Source organism: Sebastes fasciatus, chromosome 5, assembly GCF_043250625.1.
Source record: "Sebastes fasciatus isolate fSebFas1 chromosome 5, fSebFas1.pri, whole genome shotgun sequence".
Taxonomy (NCBI): domain Eukaryota; kingdom Metazoa; phylum Chordata; class Actinopteri; order Perciformes; family Sebastidae; genus Sebastes; species Sebastes fasciatus.
Window position 1 is genome coordinate 19,465,121 of NC_133799.1, and position 20,588 is coordinate 19,485,708.

The window sequence follows — 20,588 nt, forward strand, 5'->3', positions numbered from 1 at the left end:
AAAGTTTGAGAACCCCTGGTATAGGGTGAGTTGCCCTAAAGGGCCCATATTGCAAAAAGTGAGATTTTCATGTCTTTTATAGTATAAAGCAGGTTTATGTGCGATATAAATACTGTTAAACTATCAAAACGTTCAATATACGGAGAAATACACACAGCTCGTATTCAGAAATTGTGCGGTTGAAACAAGCTGTCAGGATTTCTGTAAATTTGTGATGTCACAAATATACAATATTTAGACAATTTCACGGTTTTAAACATAAACATTGTAAATGTGTCCCAGTTTATATCCTGTTGCAGTGTATGTAAATAACATCATCTGACAGGAAGTAAACATGGACCCAAGCTGTTTCCTAGCAACGCAATTCCATTGAAATGCACTAAAACGGAGCGGTTCAGATAGAGCGTGAATACAGGTATATTCAGACAGACAATATGAGAAAAATAATGTGTTGTTTGAACATTAAAGAGACTGTTTGTAAGAATCAGAAATGCTGCTTAACAGCGACACCTGTGGCCGCTAAGTAAACGAAAGTCAGCGTCGGGCTTGCGCTTGTGTTCGCTCTAAATAGACATGAACGAGCATCGCTCAAAACAGTGAGGCGACACACGTCAGCTAAAACCACAATATCACTCTATATTTGGCAGTAATGTTAGCTGACCAGACGGAGGTCTCTCCATGAATCAGTGCTGATCCTAGTGTTGACTTTTCCTGCTTCAGCCTCTAGGCCGCGGCCGGAGGGAGACACCGGCACCCGGTCGGAGACGATAACGTTTCTCGCTGCGGAGCCCTGTCACTTCACAAGACACGGAAAACCTCTGTTGGTCTGGAGGAGCTGCAGCAGTTATTTCTGCACAAACGTCCACTCTACATTCACTAGATTTTCTTAAAGCTACGAAGACTTCTGCAGTGTGTAGTGTGCGCGCATGAACGTGAGGTGGAGCGAGCTGAGTGAAGGCAGGCAGGCAGGCAGAGGAGCAGAGGAGCAGAGACTCCGGCCCTGGAGACCAAAGCTATGATCTCCCCCGCGTCCTGCGACCGCGGCCAACACTGTTTAACAGACGGGCTTCACTAGATATAACTTTATGGTTTTGGTGCTTTCGTGTAGTTTATTGTTGGAGTCTCGTCTGAACAGCGTAGCCACACGCAAGCGCGCATATGCGAGCTCCCATATATATGCGAGCGCGAATATATATGCGAGCGCGCATTGGACACCGACCCGGTTGATTTATACGTGTAAGAAGTTACAAGCAGTCCCTTTAAAGTTCTAGTAGAAACCCAAAATACGAGTATGAACCTGAAAATGAGCATGATATGTCCCCTTTAATATGTCTACCATTTATTTTATGAGTGATATCTGCATTTTCTTTTTTTTGATTTGATTAAGACGCATCCTGTGTGTGGTACTGGGTTTGGATTTTTATTGATTCATATCACAATATATTCCAGAAATCTGAAATGCAAAAAAATGTTGGGATTGGGCTAATTCAGCCAGTATCTACTGTGGACTGTACCAGAGATTAGACAGGTCCAACTCCCATCAGAAGCAGCCTAATTAACACTTTTACTGGCATCAGTAGACACTCAACAGCTGTTAGAATGAAGCTGATTACTTGTGTAATGCTGAGTATATTAACATTACATACACAGTCGGTTTGTTACGTTCCGTCCATATTAGGCGACCAAAGTGAACTCACAGCAGCTCAGAGATGACTCCACCTTTTTCCAGCTCCATCATTACGTCAAGAAGAGGAAGATTTAAGCGGAAAGAAAGAGGAAGTGGAGCTAAGCTTTCACTACAAGCGCCGGGGCGACGTTATCAGCCTGCTTTCGACAGTTTCCCCTCAGCTTTATATCAAGTGAGTACTTTCTAACACTGGTTTTAGCACAATTTAACCGTTATAAACCGTTAACTCTACGACAGTTAATTTCAGTTGGTTTAGGGGGACGGTTTGGAGGGCGGGCGCGCGCGCTGTCAATTTCCGTAATTAAATTAAAATTAATTAATGGCTTAATGTTTTTCTTTATAATTAGCTTAGCTTAAACGTAAACAAACAAAAAACACTTTTTTTTTTTTTTTTTTTGCAATTTTTAATTTTTTTTAGCTTAATTAAAGTTGGGCGCGAGCCACCTCTGACCTCGCTTCCGGTGTTGTGCTCAAATGTGTGTCCCTTGAAAATATGTGGTTGTAGTTTAAATTTACACACCAGTTAGCCTAGCTTAGTTCGTTTGTTCTACTCATGGTATCATCCTGTATATGCTGCTCATCATTTGCACCTGTTCTGCTGCGGACAAAGAGCTCATTGACAGCCGGAGACAGCCTCTTCACTGGGTGTTGTTTCTCAGCTCTTTGAAGGCAGATGTTAACGGTAGCCTTTTGGGCATTTAGCTGTCATACACCTCCATGTAAGTGTTAAAGAGAGTGTGTGTTCATGTTTAACAGGTAGGTTATGAATTATAGCACATTATAGTTTCACCCTAGTTCAGGGGTCAGCAACCTTTACTATCAAAAGAGCCTTTTTAGGCAAAAAAACAACAAAATAAATCTGTCTGGAGCAGCAAAAAACATTTGAGCATTGTGATGAAGGTAACACAGTTTATAGTCTAAGTATATAATATATAAGTCTAATGCAGTGAGGGCCAAAGAGAGAATGTACTACGGAGTATTAGGGCCACATTGAGGGAAAAAACATCTGAGATTTACAAAATAAAGTCATATTACAAAAAAAAGTCGTAATATTACGAGAATGAAGTCATAACTTTACGAGAAAAAAGTCATATTACGAGAATAAAGTCATAACTTTATGACGAAAAAGAAAATAACACATTAAATTACTACTTTATAGTACTACGACTTTTTTTTCTCGTAAACTTCTGACTTTATTCTCATTATATTACGACTTTTTTCTCAAAATATCAGATTTTTTTTTTTTCCTCAATTTAGCCCTAATACTCCGTTGTACCGTCGTACCATACACTAGGTTGCAGACCCCTGCCCTAGTCTATCAAAAGTGAAACTTACCTGCTGGCCAAATGTTATAACTATAATGGTTCACTATGAGCCTCAGTGGACTCGGGTACATTCCTGAGTGTTACACCTTGTTGTTTCCAGCTCTTCTTGGCAGCTCCAGTATAGTTTCTGACTCATTTATTATACATCAGAGAGGCACACATTTGAAAATGGGTTCATGAGCATTTCAGACACGGGGTAAATACAGGTATATTCAGGCAGACAGTATGGGGAAAATAAAGTGTTTTTGAACATTACAGCATGTAAACATGTTCTAGTAGAAACACAAAATACAAGTATGAACTTGAAAATGAGCATAATATGGAACCTTTAAGTTTTTTACGATTTTAGTAGCTGAGTATTTGTGTATTTATTTGCCTACAATTCATGTGATTAGCATGTGTCACCAAAATTTAGCACAAGTTTGGAGCGTTATTTAACATCCTTCACTCGAGCTTTAAAACTGAGCCCGCTACAACCTCCCAAATATCGTTTGGGTTAATGTGTTAAAGAATTTATTGGTGTTAAAACGATTTTTCATTAACGCATTATTATCGTGCTAACTTTATTTTCCAGTAAAACACAAGAAACATTTGACTCTTTAGAGTAGCAGGAAGAGAAGTTGACCTTTAGACCATGTGATGAGTAAATATTGTCATGTAATATGTCATATAAAGATAATGTTGTCCTCCGCCTCCGTTGCTGGATGCAACAGCATTAGTCATGTCGAACTAACCACTAACAGCCACACCTCTTTTATGCAATGCACAATGGGGAAAGAGCAGGTTTTTACCACACAAGTTAAGTGTCATTTGACATCTGAATATGATCCAGATGAAATAGCACTGCATTTTAAAACTGATGCATGTCATGTTAAGTTGACACATGGCCACATTTTGATGGAAACATTTTCCGTTATGCATCTGTAACTGTTTACACTGTCTTTTTAGGTTTTCACAAAAAGGCGAAAATGCAAAATTATGACCCTGAGTGTCTTGAATGTCTCGTGCTGGCTGGCCCTCATTGATGCTTTTCTCCCTCACTGATGGCCTCCTAAGGTAGTTCATGGATCACTAGCTCTGTGTATACATGTAAACATTAGCCGTAACTAACGACTGTGGGATGTAGACAAAGGGACTCAAGGTCAGCCAGCTCAGGTGTACCTCTGATAGTAATGCAAACACTACAACAGCATTGTGACTGTTGCATGTTGTTATCACCTCATTAGCTTTCAATGTCAACACCCTCTCCGAAGGACTCGGCAAGTTTCAGCCAGTGGAAATGACATGGACTCCCTTTAAACCAAGAAAACGTTTGCAGGCTGAGCTGGGTGTGTTTATGCTACAGTCCACTTCAACAGTTCACCACAGTAGTAAAGTGCTCTGCTTTATAGTGGAAAAATGTTAGTCATGCACGTTTCCCTCACCACTTACTCACAACCAGTCTGGTTTTAAAGGGATTTCCTTCTCTGTGACTCAGTTCACTGAAGCACAATAGTGTCCTTGATAATGACAGTTTATGCCCCTGACCTCCTAGTCGTCTTCAGTCTTTTCCCCCCCTGGATATTTGAAATATCAAGCCGTTGCTTCTCAGCCTCCAGCAAACTGTAAACTGTCTCTCTTTACTTTTGATCTGGATTTTGTCAGTTAACTCGGGCCATGTTAGCGTTGTATGTTGATCAATCATTTGAATAAGTCAGTTTTGTGAGACCTGTTGGATGTGTTCCCTCCTGTGGGTGGAGAAGCTACCTTACATACTGGACATTTCACATTTCATTTTGGGCAAATGTTGTGAGTGCCAGCAAGGGTTCAGGGCAGGACACAGTTTTGTGTTACAGCTACACGTTGTGGTGTTTAATTTGAGTCGGTGTTCATACAGTATGAATTTTGTCTAGTTGAATTTACCCTTTTTGAAGCTACTTTTTAGTGGCTAAACAGTTAAAAGTAGCACAAAGTTTTTGATGATACAATACACAGCTTGCCCAAGGACAATCTATGCACGGACATAAGTAACAGTTCATTAAATTAGGAACCAGAGAACTGAGACATGGTTGGTTATGCACCAATTCAGTTCAATCCTAGGGCTTAATAACTTAGTGCTGTAACATGGTTTAACTTGCTCTTGTCTAAATAGAGCAAGGATAAGAAGTGTATGCAGCCAGTGTAAGCACTGGCCTTGTTATTAGAGGTGTAAGAAAGTATTGAGTTTTGTGATTTAGTATCAATTCTCCAAATCATAGATTTTTAATATATAGTTTACATGCAAAGATTAAGTCGGTCAATACTTTATTTCATTCGCAAACATACAGTATGTGCCCTCGCAAAGTAGTGCTATGACGTTAGATGTTACAGGGACTGTAATAAATGCAAATTTAGATCCCAGCGTTCTGTTTGCATATAAAAAGTAATCTTTTTTTACTTAGATTGTAGGCATACGGCGGTGTGTTCTTTATACATGACAGTTTTCCTACAATTAGATTTTAAAAAATTGCAATATATAGCCTTGCTTACAGGATCTCAATATATCGCAATATAATGTATCTTAACCCCTGTATCATGATACGTATTGTATGTCCTTTTAAATATGTCCTGATGACCTCGGAGGTGACAGTGTGTTTTGACCAGCATCCCTGGAAAGGTGGCTACAAGTTTATGTTTTTAGTTATATCAGTGGCTGCTTTGGTTTTTATCTAATTAAAAATAAAATTATTACTTTGCCCGGTGGGTATTAAATATTTTTTAATATCTGCTTGTCTGCACAGCCATGAAGAGATTTCCCCGAAAGGGAAAGTGTTGTGCTGCATCATCAGTTTTTGGAAAATTAGGGCAAAGGTCAGGTTATAAAAAAAACAGTTATTACAAATTGTAAAAGGATACATCCGTTTCAAGAGACGTTTGCACAATTGTGGCTATTGTTTTCCGTCTCCGTGTCATATGAGTCAAACATTCCGGTTGTTTCACTATCAAGCGTTAACACGTGTATATTGTTTGAAACTATCAAGAGGAAGTTCTTGTCGTAGTAGAATCTCAGGTATTCCTGACAGACATACAGAGAGTGTCATTCCAGTCGTGGTTTAGTCTTTCATAATCCCAGCTTGTCTGCAGGGCCGGGTTCACACTTGCCCTATATATCAAGCCTGGAGCTGGTTTTTTTTGACGAGTTTTAGCATGCTCTCCCATGAGACTCCCACAAGGGCGTGGGAAAGAACACTATCAATGGGGGGAAATATTTAACTTTTTACACAAATGAGGGGAATCTCATTCGGTGGTGAGTAGGTGCTAGTGGGCAAATGATGATGATGTAATGATGACAATATTACAATTAGACGGTGCATTGTAGCACCAATCGAAAACCAGCATTTTGGCATGGATTGCTTCCAGATGTGCACCCATACCAGCAAAAAATTCAATTGCATACATTTTTTTTTTTATTGTTGGAGTAATCTTGTGTCAATTCGTAGTACTTGCTTATACTAAATACAAACCTGCTAACTGTATTTAGTTTGACATGTGGGCAATCTGTATTGCAGCAAATTTCTTTAAGCATTTACATTTAGCTTCAACATTTAGATATCGGTAGGTTGTAGGAGAGATGCAGGTGTTAATCCTGGTTAATTTTTCCTCTGTACATTTCCTCTGGTTGGAAATTCCTCTCAGATTACTAAACTGGCAGGATGCTTTACGCAGGGCTCCAGTCAGAACTTGTATGTTTTTGCACAGTCTTGAGCATTGCCTCCCAATGTGCCATTGGATCCTTACATCATGGATCTTTTTTTTGTTTTTGTAGGTTTGGCTATCATTTCAATCCTTATTCAAACATTTGTTTTATACAAGTTCAATGCTGAGATCTCCAGAACACAGTTACAAATGTAAAAAGAGGAGAAAGAAAGCGGTCAGATGATCATACAGTTTTCTAAAAAAGCCCATGGTTAGCCAAATTTATTTGGTCGAGACAACCATAGGTGAGCAGTAAAGTCAGTATTAGAATGCTTTGTTTTTTGTTGTTTTTTTAGTATCAGTATGTAATAATAATAATAAAGTATAAATCAGAGACAGACAGATAAACATGTGGGCCTGCTGCGCCGTGCCGTAAAGCTTAGAATATTCTTCAACGGAGCTTTGTAAACACATCAGCGTGATAAGAACAAACTAAAATGACAGAAACCATATTTGGGAAATATTTATTTGACGTGTACTTTGACTTTTTAGTTTGGCCCATGTCCCATCCGCTAACATGGAGGAGGCGGGCTTTATGACCTATAATGTAGCCAGCCACCAGGGACTCCAGATGTTTTGGCTTCACTTTTGGGGGGCTTTCATGTCGTCCATCTTTATATACAGTCTATGGTCTGAGCAATCATATCATTTGCCCTGTTTGACTTAACATGATCTCAGCAACTACTTGGGAGTACAATTTTGTCATAGCTGATGAGAAATTTGAATTACCCTTTAACATTGTTTAACTAATGTCACAACTGACTGATTTCTAACCTTCTAAGGATGCCACCATGCAAGTTCACTTTCCTCCACCTGCTGAGCTGCAGTTGTTTCTCCACAATCTGCATCAGCTTGAGCTCGTTCATTAGGAGGCGATGTACTATTGTTGTTGGTGGAAAGTTCCAGAAATCTGAGTCGCTGAGACCTGCAGAGGGGACAGAAAGAGGGAGGGAGGGAGGGAGGGAGGAGAATGAGACCAGTGTTGAACGGCCGGCCTTGACTGAATACGTGCAGGTTTGATATTACTCCCCCACCACCTACACACACACACCCTCAGACAAACACAATGAAGGGGGAGATGGTGTAAACATGTCAGTGTCCAGACAAGTTTGGCAGCATTCCTGTGCCGGAGGGGTAACGGTTACTACGACGAGCTTTTATTTAAATTTTTATTCTTCAAGTTTATTTTTCTTAAATGTGTTTTTATAAAGGATGGATTGCTCTCAATTTGTGCATCGTTAAGTCCCCGGTATTCATTTTTATCATACCACAAATCAGCCATGCATGGCTGGACTAACTAATGGCCACATTCAAATCTAGAGGATTATGTGCAGTCACATTCATAACAATGAACTTTTGATTTTGATCATGCAACTGACCATGTCAGCGGGCCGTGCATTCTTATATTCAGATGCGGCAAAAGACGAGGTTGCAGAACAGAGAAATTATCCTGTGACATTTCATCTTAAAGAGAGGCACAACACCAAGCAGGAATGTTTGCTGTAGATTGAAGTTATTTATGGGTCCGTTAGATGTCGGGAGGGAGTTACTGTCAGTGTTGTGTGTTGTGAACTTTAACATAGTTAAAGGTGAGCATGTACCAAGCCTGTATTTATGCTGTGTGCATGTGTCTACTTGACCTCAACTAGGCTTCAATTCAATACTGGATTTTTGAGGCTGTTATACATTAGCTTTTATTTTATTTTTTACACAAACAACTAATTTTGTGAAAACATTTCTTTGACAGGATCTTGCCACATTACAAACAAGTTTAGTTAAATCAAATCCCAACATATCCTAGTAAAAACCCACACCATCTAGGCATAGGCGGCCTAATGTTACATTCATTAATAAACCGTGATCCGATATTTCTACTGACTGAAGTGCACACTTCTTGAGTGTGTTCGTCATCCCGCTGGCTTGATAGGAATGTGTCGTATTGTTTTTACTCTGTGACACTAGTATTCACTCGCGGCATCCACTCAATTGTCAGATTGTTGCTGCCAAGAATTTCTGCTGAGTTGTTTAAAAGTGATGAGAACAGGAAGAGACCTTAATAAACCTTAACATAACCCGACAAATAGAATAAAGATCATGTTGCTAGTTCTGAGCCAAACCACTTGAAGATATAAATTGAAGTACCCCATCAGTCTTATCTGGCTCCTCAGAGCAGCATTAAGGACATTTTTCACATTGCATAGCTTGACCTGAGATATGTATCTTGGCAGCAGAGTCAGACTCCTCGCACTAGTGTGCGACATGCTGGTGGAAAATTCTGATGCTCGGCGTCGCCGCTATAATGCAGCTTCCGCACACATGTTCCTGCTTTTACACTCTCAAGTCAGCAGATCATCCATTGGGAGTGTACTGTTTGGATTTTGCAAGATCATCAATAGTTCAGAATTAAATTTGGCAGCTGTATGTCAAACACACCTGAAATCCACATACAGTAGAGTTAGTTTAGCGTGTTAAGAGTATTAAATACTTGAAAAAATCTCCATTTAAGGTACATTTCGAACAGATTAAAAATGTGCGATTAATCGTGATTAACTATGGACAATCATGCAATTAAATAATTTAATCGAATGACAGCCCTAATTTAAAGATGATAAATTATCATATTGAATAATCGCCTGGCCCTACTCTTACTTAACTAGAGTTAGCGTGGGTAACTGTAACTTTCACTCTTTTGTACATGACTACTTGTGGTTTGTTTAGCTTTGACGGAGCGTCTTTCAGTCACTAAGTCTGAATGAGGGCAGTTAATTATTCCATTTCAGTGGTCAAAGGGGTTGAATGACTACATTTGTTAGTTGTATTTCCTGGCGTTGCTTATTTATTGATGTAGTGCGGGGTGTTGGTTACACAGGACGAGATGACTGCCATGTTTGAGATGGCTCTGTCAATGACTAAAGCAGAGAAAGATGATCTATTTTGCGGGTCAGCTGTGTTTTGGTATTTGGAGGAGGGGCTAAAATACAGTGGAGTGCTGCCGTCACTCCTCCCGTCATCCCCCCAGGGACAGAGTGACTGGTAAAACCAGCCCGGTCAATCAGATACAGTGGAACATTTACAGCGACAAGATCACTCATGCAACGCTCTCAGATGTCTTTGATTTGAACAGCCAAGTTCAACTAGTGTTTGCCAAAAAAATGACATCAAACAATGTGCTTTTAAAGGCAATTACAGACTTCTTATTGCATTCTGAAGTTCCAAAATCCAAATCTGAAGGAATCATCAATGAGACAACAGGGTTTGCCCATGCATTCCTCCCTGTAGTGCTCATTTTCCTGCTGCCAAAGGACTGAAATGATTTCTCAGCATATTAAACTATTGCTATTATTATGTCTCTTTTAAGCAACTGGGTGTGGCAGTGAGAGTTCCTATCAGGGAGATCAAAACCTCCTTACGCAACACGCTCAGAAGAATTTTAAGCATTATTGTACGAGTCATGGCTTCCCCTGACAGTCATCGTTTTGGTATGCCATTAGCCTGATGCCTGATTTATATTATGCGTTGTATGCAGACACCTCTCGCACACGCCAGGCATACAGTTTATAGTACTGCACGTAGTCTGTAATTTGTTTTCGTTTTGGACCCGCAGGCGTCTGCATTAGCGGCGTCTGCATTAGCGGCACTCCGCAAACCATCTCGGCAGAAGCTCTGCAAGCTTTTCCGTAAGAGGAAATTAGGCTTCACTCTCCAACTCTGAGTAAACATCAAGCTTTTATGACTGTTTCTTTATGATGCTTCCTCACTCGAATGTATTTCCTTTTTTCTCTGGTAGGCTAACATGAATTGTACTTTGAGTTTACGAAACAAGCATGCTGCAGGTCTGTGCCAAATATTAAGTAGACAAACAACAAAAGCAACCAAATGGAAAGAAATTGGGGCTAATCGTGATTAATCGCATGATTGTCTATAGTTAATTGTGACATTTTTTTGTTTCTGTTTGAAATGTACCTTAAAGTGATTAATGTGTTTAGTATTTAATACTCTCCTACCAGCATGGGAGTGGAGTTCAAAGGTCAAGGGACCCCTTTTGAAAATGACCATTACAGTTTTTCCTCGCCAAAATTTAGCACGAGTGTGGAGCGTTATTTAACCTTCTTTACAACAAGCTAGTATGACATGGTTGGTACCAATAGATTCCTGAGGTTTTCTAATTTCCTGTGGTGCCAGTATCTTCACTCTTGCTTTAAAAGCCAGCTGCAACTGCCGAAAGATCAAAAAACAGTTGAAAACTAATCGATCAAATTAATCGTTGCAGCTCTAAATGCAGCGACTCCTGACTTGTTTGAGGCTGTGACATTGATTGTCTCCCTGCACACAGAGAGACATGAAAGCTAGTTTTGCTTTATGGGTGTTGGCCGGGTAGAGAGCCGATGAAGGCGTAACAATGGCCCCCTTCATGATAACAGAGTCTCCTCTGATTTCTCGCCCGCTGCTGCCTGTGAATAATATTATCAGCCCGCCCCTTCGCGAAAACGTTCAGGGTCGTGTGTGTTTCTCTACATGTGTGTGTGGGGTTGGTGGGTGTGACCAGGACAGTAAAATGGTGGGGGAAGTGAGGGGTGACGAGACCAGACTTGTTGAATTCAGGGCGGTGTTCAGAAAGTATCATTTTATTTGGGGGTGTTTTGTAGTGTGGGTTTAAACAGGGGCCATCTCACTCTCACACCAGTTGTACTCTTGTCTTGGCACACAGTGCTGGCTCTCTCTGGCTCAGCCTCCGTCCCTCCCTCTCCCTCTGTGAGCTAGTTATTCATCCACTGTGTGAGTCAGGGAGGGTGGGAATTCGGAAGACTGCTGTACCAGTCACACTTTGTCAGTTTACACTCTCATTCCCTTACCCCATCTCTCTCTCTCTCTCTCTCTCTCTCTCTCTCTCTCTCTCTCTCTCTCTCTCTCTCTCTCTCTCTCTCTCTCTCTCTCTCTCTCTCTCTCGCTCTCTTTCCCTCTGTTTCTCTCCCTGCTCTGCTGTTTTCTCTCTTTGCTGCTGCCGCTCCAGCCAGCCTGCCTGCCTTCCTGTTCGCCGCCCGCCCTTACAGTTTTGCAGAGAGGCTTTGCCGTCCTGTGAAAGAGGAATCCACATTGGCTCTTAATGATTTAAGGGGAAGATTCCAGTCTCAACCAGGTAATACTGTTATCATAGAAGGTGAACTAACCTGTGTGGACACATGTTCAGCAGCTGTTCTCTTCGGTGTTAGGCTGTTAACGGATACTTCACTGTGTGTTTGACTAATGGGTTCCTGTCTGCTCCTTTTTTTAATTTTTTAATTTTTTGGTTCATCATTAACTCCTAGCTTGTGCGCTTCCTTTTTCCATCCCTATGATTCATTGACATGGCTCTCCTTGGAAATGTTCCCCCTCTCTTTCCACTGTTTTTATATCTCCTTTTTGAAGATGTAAACCAGCCACCTCGTTGTCAAGGTTACCTAATATTGAATGAGGAATAGTTGTGATGAGACATACAGAACAGTAATCCACTTTTATTGTAGTTTGGTCAAAAGAGTGGACTGATAATGTAGCTCAGGGCTGTAAATTATGTGTGTTGAGAGGGGACAGAAGTCGTCGCCTAAAGGAAGGGTGGTGCTTAGTGGTCACGTGTCTGCAGCTAAATTGCTTCACTACGTCATGGCAATAATACAGGAGACACTTTGTTGACCTCTCACACAGTTATGAGGAAGTTCCTGTCCTCTTGTGGAATTAATCCTAGTTTTGCTGATACAGCGGAAACAGTAATCAAGTAGTTCAAAGTGTTTCAAATTCTGAGGCAACACTTAATTGGTGGAGCAGTTTAAGTGGTGTCATTATGTTTGAGTTCACTGAGATGCAGGAAACGGTGCAGAAGTGTCAAAGCAGTGGTTTTCACTATCTGCTCTTCTTGTAAGCTTTGTGGTTTCACTAAGCTGGAATGGAAGTGGTTTCATTTTTCTGTTTTCTTAAAACTTCTATCTTCACCTTGGACTTAGGATACACAAATATTGTTTTTCTTTTTCTTCTTAGTGTTCATGATCATAAGACTGTCCCCCGTGACTCACACAATCAGTTTTATTTTGGTCAGTAATCTTTAAAAACACTCTCAAGTGAGTCACATGTTGCATGTTCATACAGCAGTTTGAGCATGAAAACTGGGAGATTTAGACAACATATTTTCTACATATTTTATTGTAGAATTTCTCAATAATCACCCCATGCCTTTTGCCAGGACGCTATTGTAAATAAGAATCTGTTCTTAATTGACTTGCCAGGTTAAATAAAGGTTAACTTTTACAGTATTAAAAACCTCATAATTTGATCAGGAAAGTGGCTTTTGGTGCCAACAAACTAAATCTGTTCTCTGTATACAAACCTACACAAAACTATTAAAATTAAAAGCATTACCAACATAATTAAGGGAGAATTTTGGCTTTAAGAACTCTTAAATTTCTACTGGAAACAAATTCTGAACTCAAATTTAAGCCATGTGAAGTGGTCAAACTGCAACTACACAATTCAAGATCACTGTGTTACAATAATAGACGTTATCACTAGGGCTGGGCAATATAACAATAGATATCATCAAAACGATATTAAAATGTGTATCATATATTTTTCTACATCGTTACTATGGCGATATAGGCTAGGCCTATATTTATTTATTTTTTCTCTGGAATTTCTTTTAAAGGTGATATTGATAACATTGATAACATTCAGCCACTAGATGTCACATTCTCCCTCCCCCTGGTTTTACTTCACAACAAGTCATTGCCAGGCACTTACCGTCAATTTCAGCCATTTATCCGTTTTTTCCTACCCCAACTGACGACCAAGAGATACCACGTGATACTAGGGCTGCACAATTAATCGAATATTAATTGCGATCAGGATTTTGGCTTCCCACAATGAAATGAACACGATCGACTGCGATATTGACGTTTAAAATGCATGCTCATAGAAAACTCTGCTGCATACCTAATCAAGCGTATTGCTGGATATATTACTCGTTTTGACTGTCAAAATGGATCTGTAATGAATTCAGGTGAAGAACAACCTCATTTTTAATCTTATTTTGATGCAAAGATTTGTTAATCAGCAGGAATGTAGCACAACAAATATTTTGTCCCTAAAATCAATGAATAATCGTGATAAATAATCGTGATCTCAATATTGATCAAAATAATCATGCTTATCATTTGGGCCGTAATCTTGCATTCCTACGTGATACCAACGTTGTTTTACTATTAGCTCACAAGCTTTGTTAGAAGTGGAAACGAAACGTCCGATATCTTCCACAGAGATAAACAAAACATTCATTTTGGACTTTTATCTGGAAAAGCCATACTTTCATTCAGCACCTTCCTAAAGGCTCTGTGGATGTATACTTTTTAAAAAAATATTTGTTTACATAAAAATGTTATCAATAAGACCTTTTAAAAATGTTATGTTCATTTTGAGAAAATACTCAGTACTTTTCTTTTGTCAAGTATTTAATTCACACAAGAGTATACAGAAATAGGCTTTACCGTCTGGTTATTCCATATAGACTGTTTATTTATTTATTGAATTACCAGAAAACATGATATATCGTGATACATATTGTTATCGAGATATGAAACTAACTATTTCGTGATCGAAGATATCGCCCAGCCCTAGAGTAATTCTCACTAACCTGACCAGATGGTCATCTGCTCGATGTAACTGTTCAGCATTTTTCCTCAGAACAAGACTCTACACAACAGACATGATGATACTCTTGTTGAAATGTGAGGTGCCTGACGAAATGCCTCATCGTCAGTTCAAAAACATCCACAGCGTTTTGTGTAATATGATCTGTTTACACTGTAGATGTTTGTTTGTTTGTTTGTTTGTTGTTCAGAAACCGTTAGAACACAAAATATCCCCAGAGCAGATCAAGGGCTATTGTATTAATATATAGTTTAAGTTTTAACGTTTTGTTCTGCGATATGTAAGACATATCCCACTAGTGAATTTTAAAGCCTCTACGTGGCTACAAAAAGGCGGTTGCTAACAAGTGGCTAAATGAGACTACTAAACGTCATCACGCCAAACACTAGTCCGCCTTTAGCTTAGTGGTGGTGATGTAAAGTCATGCGAACGTGGTGTAGTTAGTTTATAGCCTAACGTTAGCTTTTTACTTCTGGCGATTGCATTCACACTTCAAAAATCATAAAAGTGGTGTTCATTTTTGGAGATTATCTTGCTGAACAAAACGTGTAAGTATCATAAACGTGTGTTTGCCACAGAGCTTATTTTCTGCAATATCCAAAACCCAACGGAAAAATCCCATTGGCTTTTTATCGAGGGAACCAGTGCGATGCTAACTTCCTGGTTGGCCTACAAAAATACTTCATCCCTGAAGTAGCCTTGAAAACAAGTATGCAAATGACAATTCTTGTTTGACATCCCGTGACAACATACAGCGATTTAAAAACTGATACTGAAAGTAAACATCCTTAGATCCAGCTTATTATTGGCAAAATGCATGTCTGTAGTTTTCACTTCACATATCATTATACTGTATCCCTTCTTGTGGTTAACCTGAGCAGCACCTCTGAGCTCCGCTCCCTGCCGGCCCTTCATTCCACAGCACCAAATTATAAGCCCTTAATTATATTGGTTTAAGGCGGGCTGTTCTTTAGGCCTTGGGCAGTGAAAACTTGTAGAGTGTTGTAGATAGCATTGTGAGAGAGGACCGCACCCTGTGTGTCCTCTACGCTTTACAGTTTACACTTGATATGCAAAGCTTTTGTCAACAGAGAAATACTGAAAACCATAGCAACATTCGTGTGTGCACATATTTGTATTTGTGCTGATAGACTCAGTTTGCAGTGGCAGTTCTCCAACCAAGATATGCGGCTGTCACATAACAAGGAGCAACACTTGTTAGTTTAAGGAACTTGGATGTCAGTGTCTGGGTTCTACAGTTGTGTTTTTAGTTCAGGAAGTTTCCCTTTGTTGGGTTCATTTGAGGTGAGTAACTTCTTGACTTCTGCACACAGACAGCCATTAGGGTGCTGCCTTCCTGTGGGATGAGGGATTCCCTCCCAGTTCCTGACGCACCTCCTCTCTGATATCAGGCCATGTCTGATGAGTGCTTGGAGCAAAGCATCCTGGTATTTTTTTTGGGTGGGAGTGTTTGTTTGGTGAGAGATGAGCTGCTCTGTCCCGGTAATTGCATTTCAGTCCCGCTGAATCAGGAAATGTCTCAAAATACTCCTTCTAGGCATTTATTGGTCACGGGTGATCCCCAGGAATTCCCTAGCAATGAATAAGACATGTGGTTTTTGTTTAAGTGTTTATATAATCCATTCTTGAAGGAGAATACTGTTGAATTTTATATTTTGAGGTCTCAAATTTTCACCGTCTAAGAAAAGTGAGCCGCTTTTATAAGGTTCCAAGCAGATGGGGAAAGATAATGGTGCATTTTACACATCCAAAAAGACTACATCTGGATAGAGAAGACGTATCCGAGATGTGTAACCTTTTTTATTTTTGGACATTAAAAAAGTGGTTGAAGGATTGCTGCTGCGTTTGGCTTTGACAATAAAAGTAACAATGTGCTTGTTGTTGTTTTTTCGCAGATAATTTGGTCATAACAATTCAAGACAGCAAACATGCTTCGAGAGATTCAGGAAATTGGCTCGCATGCCAGGGATATCTACGACTACCTCTTGGAGGGATTTGGTAGGTGATCTACCTGACTAAATAGATAGATGGACAATAAAGTTTATCTATCCGTCATAAAGCAACATAAAGTCTCCTTTGACAGGGCTCAACTTCAAACAAACAGTGCACATTTAAAACACATAAAATAGGACTAAAACAATACAAAGGATCATTCTATATTTTTATTGTCTGATGTGTTGTTGTCTTTTTTTTCTGTCTAGATCCACGGCTGAAGGATTATCCACTGATGACGAGTCCTATCTCCATGTCCGTAATATTGCTGTGTTACCTGTTCTTTACAATGTACCTCGGACCTCGCATAATGGCCAATCGCAAGCCCTTCCAGCTGAAGGAAGCCATGATAGTCTACAACTTCACACTAGTGGCACTGTCGATATACATCGTCTACGAAGTAAGACACCGTTACTTTAAGTCTGCAACATTTAAAGGGACTGTAAGAATCAGAAATTGCATGGAGTTCGTGTTGGAGTCTGAATTGTGGCTGGGGGCTGGTCGTTTGTCAGCAGTAGCAGACTGCATTTCTAACCGAACGTTCGCTATGGCTAAGGCACTCGCGAGCGTACATGACGTCTACAGGCGGATAGAGGAAACCCAGAAAGTCGCGGAAGGTCTCATTTTTTAGGTTAGGTTAGAACCTCTTCACACATTGGCAATAAAAAACAATTTATACATGTAAAAAATGACATACAGTCCCTTTTATTAAAGACTTGTAATTAATTTACTTTCTACAGATTTTTCTCTCTGAATGGAAATGGCTTACTTTGTGTAGTTTTGGTTAAATTTATATCTTTAAGGATCACTTTTTTTGTTCTTTCTTACTCTGTATGCTATGACTACAAACCAAGTAAATAAAATGTTCTTGTTATTTAGTTCCTGATGTCCGGTTGGCTCACAACGTATACCTGGCGATGTGACCCAGTTGATATGTCTGACAGTCCTCAAGCACTTCGAGTAAGTCCCCTTTATTTACTCAGTCTTATACAATTTTTGATTTAATATGTGAAATGATTATTTTACCAAGTGTTTATTCTCCTCACCAGATGGTCAACGTGGCCTGGCTGTTCTGGTTCTCCAAGATTATTGAGCTCATGGACACAGTAAGTCCATTCTCTTATTCGACCCACTTGGTGTACAGTTTTGGTCCCCGTAGCTTTAACTGATCAATATCCTCTTTCTTTCAGATGTTCTTTGTGTTGAGGAAAAAGCAAGGCCAGGTCACCTTCCTACATGTCTTCCACCACTCCTTCATGCCCTGGACCTGGTGGTGGGGGATTAACTATGCTCCTGGTGAGTACAAATTAACTAAATCTTTGATTTATCGAAGACTTTAAGAATGATTAATGGAGTAGCAGGTGGAGGGTTGTAGCAGTATGACTTCATCCTGCATACCGATTTTGTACATGTTGACCTGCACAATCAGCAGCACAGTCCTCCATTTAGTTTATGCTCTTGTCTTATAAAGGGTAACTTAAGTGTTTTTTTTAACCTGGACTCTATTTTCCCATGTTTTTGTGTCTAACTGACTAATGGGGACAACAGTTTCTGAAATTGGTCCAGTATTGAGGGAGAGCGCTGTAGACGGCAGCTGCTCACGTGCTGCAATATGGAACTATTGGGGCATGCTGGCGCCGTCATTTACGTCAACTAAAAGTGCTTGTTTTTGCCATGACTGGCTCTGATTGTTATTATAAGTGTCTGACGTTATGGAAAGAGTCTCGCTCAAGGAGAAGGCTCGGTCTGAAATATCGCAAGGTGACGTATTGCCGGAAGACAGTGGAATACATCCACGGTGGAAACGGGAGTGCCAGCCGAGCAGTGTTTGTTGTGTTGGAGTACAGAAAGCGTAGCTCAGTGTTATCTAAAAGATTTCCAATGTCATGGCTGAATATTTAGATGATTTTGACAATGTGGATGAGGTCTTTGAATTCGATGACCAGCTGGCCACCCGTATTTATTCAAGCCAGAGTATACGGATATTCAGACTTCTCCCTGAGTGGGACTTGGACACAATAAAAAACAGACCGGATCAAGCGAAAGATAAGAAAAACATTTTATTTCTCTGTAGGGTCCTTTCCATAATGTTGTCAGACACTTATAATAACAATCTGAGTGTGTCGGCGGCAAAAACATGCACTTAAGTGGACGTAAATTTACATTTGATCACTTGACCGCGCAGCTCGTTTTGCATCTGCAATCTGCAGCTTTATCCCTCAATACTGGACCAATTTAAAAAGTTGTTGTCCCCATTAGTTACTTAGAGACAAAAACATGGGAAAATAGGGTCCAGGTTGAACAATACAGAAGTTACCCTTTAAAGAAACCTTGTGCAGGCTACCTGTAAAGTACTGACTTCTGTTTAGTCATAAGAAAATTATTAACCAAGAGAAAAATCAAGACTGTAGAGGCCACAGAGGTTTTACTCAGCGGTTCTTCGGCTGGTCTGAGTCGGCCTAATTCTGTTTGTGATTATTTCTCCAGGTGGAATGGGATCTTTCCATGCCATGGTGAATTCCTCCGTCCACATCATCATGTATTTCTACTACGGCCTCTCTGCTGCTGGACCGCGCTTCCAGAAGTTTTTGTGGTGGAAGAAATACATGACTGCCATTCAGCTGGTACGGATACCCTATACTACTACAGTTTTATGTGTTGTTCGTCTCATCATTAATTTTTAATTTTGCTACTTGTAGGCTTCAGGGATCAGCTGCAGGACAGCATGATGGAGCTTGAATGCATTTATTTAGAGTCTTAAACTACTCTGGTCCTTTTAATTTTAATGTCTGGTGATTTTTAATTTAATGGCTCTGCTTCAAAGACAAACTCCTCTACATTTATTTATAGTAAGTGCTCTGCTGACTCCTGTTTTTTTTTCCCAACAGACCCAGTTTGTGCTGGTATCCATCCACGCTACCCAGTATTACTTCATGGACAGCTGCGACTACCAGTTCCCCATGATCCTCCACCTCATCTGGATGTATGGCACGTTCTTCTTCGTGCTCTTCTCCAACTTCTGGATCCAGGCGTACGTGAAGGGCAAGCGTTTGCCGAAACAGGACGTTAAGCAGTGCCAGAACGGCACGGCCGCATACACCAACGGCAAACACCACGAGAACGGCATCAACCACGGCGCCAGCAACGGAGCCAGCAACGGCTCGGCTCGCCACGAGAACAGCAGCACTCACGTGAGCAAGATGAAGAAAGCCTAGGATCTCAGGAAGGAAACGCCCAAGAAGTATGACCCAGTGAAACTGTTCAAACGGATTCCAAAGATAGTTTTGGCTGTGTTTCTGTTCCTTTTGTTAGTTTTATATGCAACACATGGGGAAATGACGTGGTCAATGATTTCCACAGTTGGGGTCCCACATTATGTGTTTGTTTTTGAGTTGGGAAACCATTTATGGAACTAAATGTATGAAGAGAAGATGTTATCACTTTAAATGTTATCTTCACTGATGTTGCAACGATGACCTCCTAGTTCAGTATCACACTGGCGGCCTTTCACCCCACTTGCCTTCACTACTTCTCTGACCCCCCTGTGGACAGATGACTGTACAGTTTCTATCAAACTTGAAGATACTTTTTGTAAATAGTTTTACAGAAAACAAACAAAAAAAAATAACTAATTGTATTGGTTTAGTCTTTCTAAATTTTGTTATATTGTGTATTTAAAATTAAATGGCAATAAATAAAAAAATGTAAATGATCTTCTACATTTTGTGTGTCAGTATTTTCACTTGCAGAAGAGGTGCTTCAGGGCTTTGGGGGCAAGACTGACATTGTCTTGTGTTGCAACAAAGAAGAAAAGTATTTGCGTCGCTTGCTTGAGCCTCTTGTCTTCGCCATCTCAAGTATGTGGAGCAAGTAGGAGGTGAAACAAGAGCCCCATTCTGCTTTGTTTGAAAAGATTCATGGTTAAGAAGCAGAGAGAAGGCATCCTGCAGACCGGATCTACACCCACACGACTCAACCATCAGTCGGTTCAGCAGGGTCAGAAATGCGGTCGCGTTAGCACTCAGAGAAAATGTGTTCTTTACATTCAGCCTGCAAATGGATGCTAAATAATCCACTGATCCAGTGACGACTGATTTGTTTTACTGGAACAAGCAGCTTTTTCTTCGTTGCAACATAAACAACTGTAGCTTAACCCTCCTTTTTTTAAAGTTGTGGAA

General features: G+C 40.2%; 2 protein-coding genes across 5 annotated transcripts in view; one reads left to right on the forward strand and one right to left on the reverse strand.

Annotated features, from left to right (window-relative positions):
• mob3c (MOB kinase activator 3C) overlaps nucleotides 1–2,295 on the reverse strand; it is a 14,197-nt gene extending 11,902 nt beyond the window's left edge. Inside the window, exon 1 of one of the 2 annotated variants that reach the window (XM_074635567.1) lies at nucleotides 2,278–2,295. The gene's annotated coding sequence lies outside the window, so the exon portion shown is untranslated. Of the gene's footprint in view, nucleotides 1–1,697; nucleotides 1,837–2,277 lie in introns of those variants that run through there. The other variant, XM_074635566.1, reaches the window with a different exon arrangement.
• elovl1b (ELOVL fatty acid elongase 1b) lies at nucleotides 1,718–20,129 on the forward strand. 3 transcript variants are annotated; one of them, XM_074635564.1, is made up of 9 exons: nucleotides 1,720–1,859; nucleotides 11,738–11,863; nucleotides 16,314–16,416; nucleotides 16,620–16,810; nucleotides 17,290–17,370; nucleotides 17,460–17,516; nucleotides 17,601–17,706; nucleotides 18,898–19,034; nucleotides 19,299–20,129. In XM_074635564.1, the coding sequence occupies exons 3-9, from the start codon at nucleotides 16,347–16,349 to the stop codon at nucleotides 19,623–19,625; spliced, it is 969 nt and encodes a 322-aa protein (XP_074491665.1). In that variant the 5' UTR covers nucleotides 1,720–1,859; nucleotides 11,738–11,863; nucleotides 16,314–16,346; the 3' UTR covers nucleotides 19,626–20,129. The 3 variants fall into 3 exon arrangements, with proteins under 3 accessions (XP_074491664.1, XP_074491665.1, XP_074491666.1); XM_074635563.1 differs by lacking the exon at nucleotides 11,738–11,863 and having other exon boundaries at nucleotides 1,718–1,859; XM_074635565.1 differs by lacking the exons at nucleotides 1,720–1,859; nucleotides 11,738–11,863 and adding an exon at nucleotides 2,283–2,406.
• The last annotated feature ends 459 nt before the right edge of the window (nucleotides 20,130–20,588 follow it).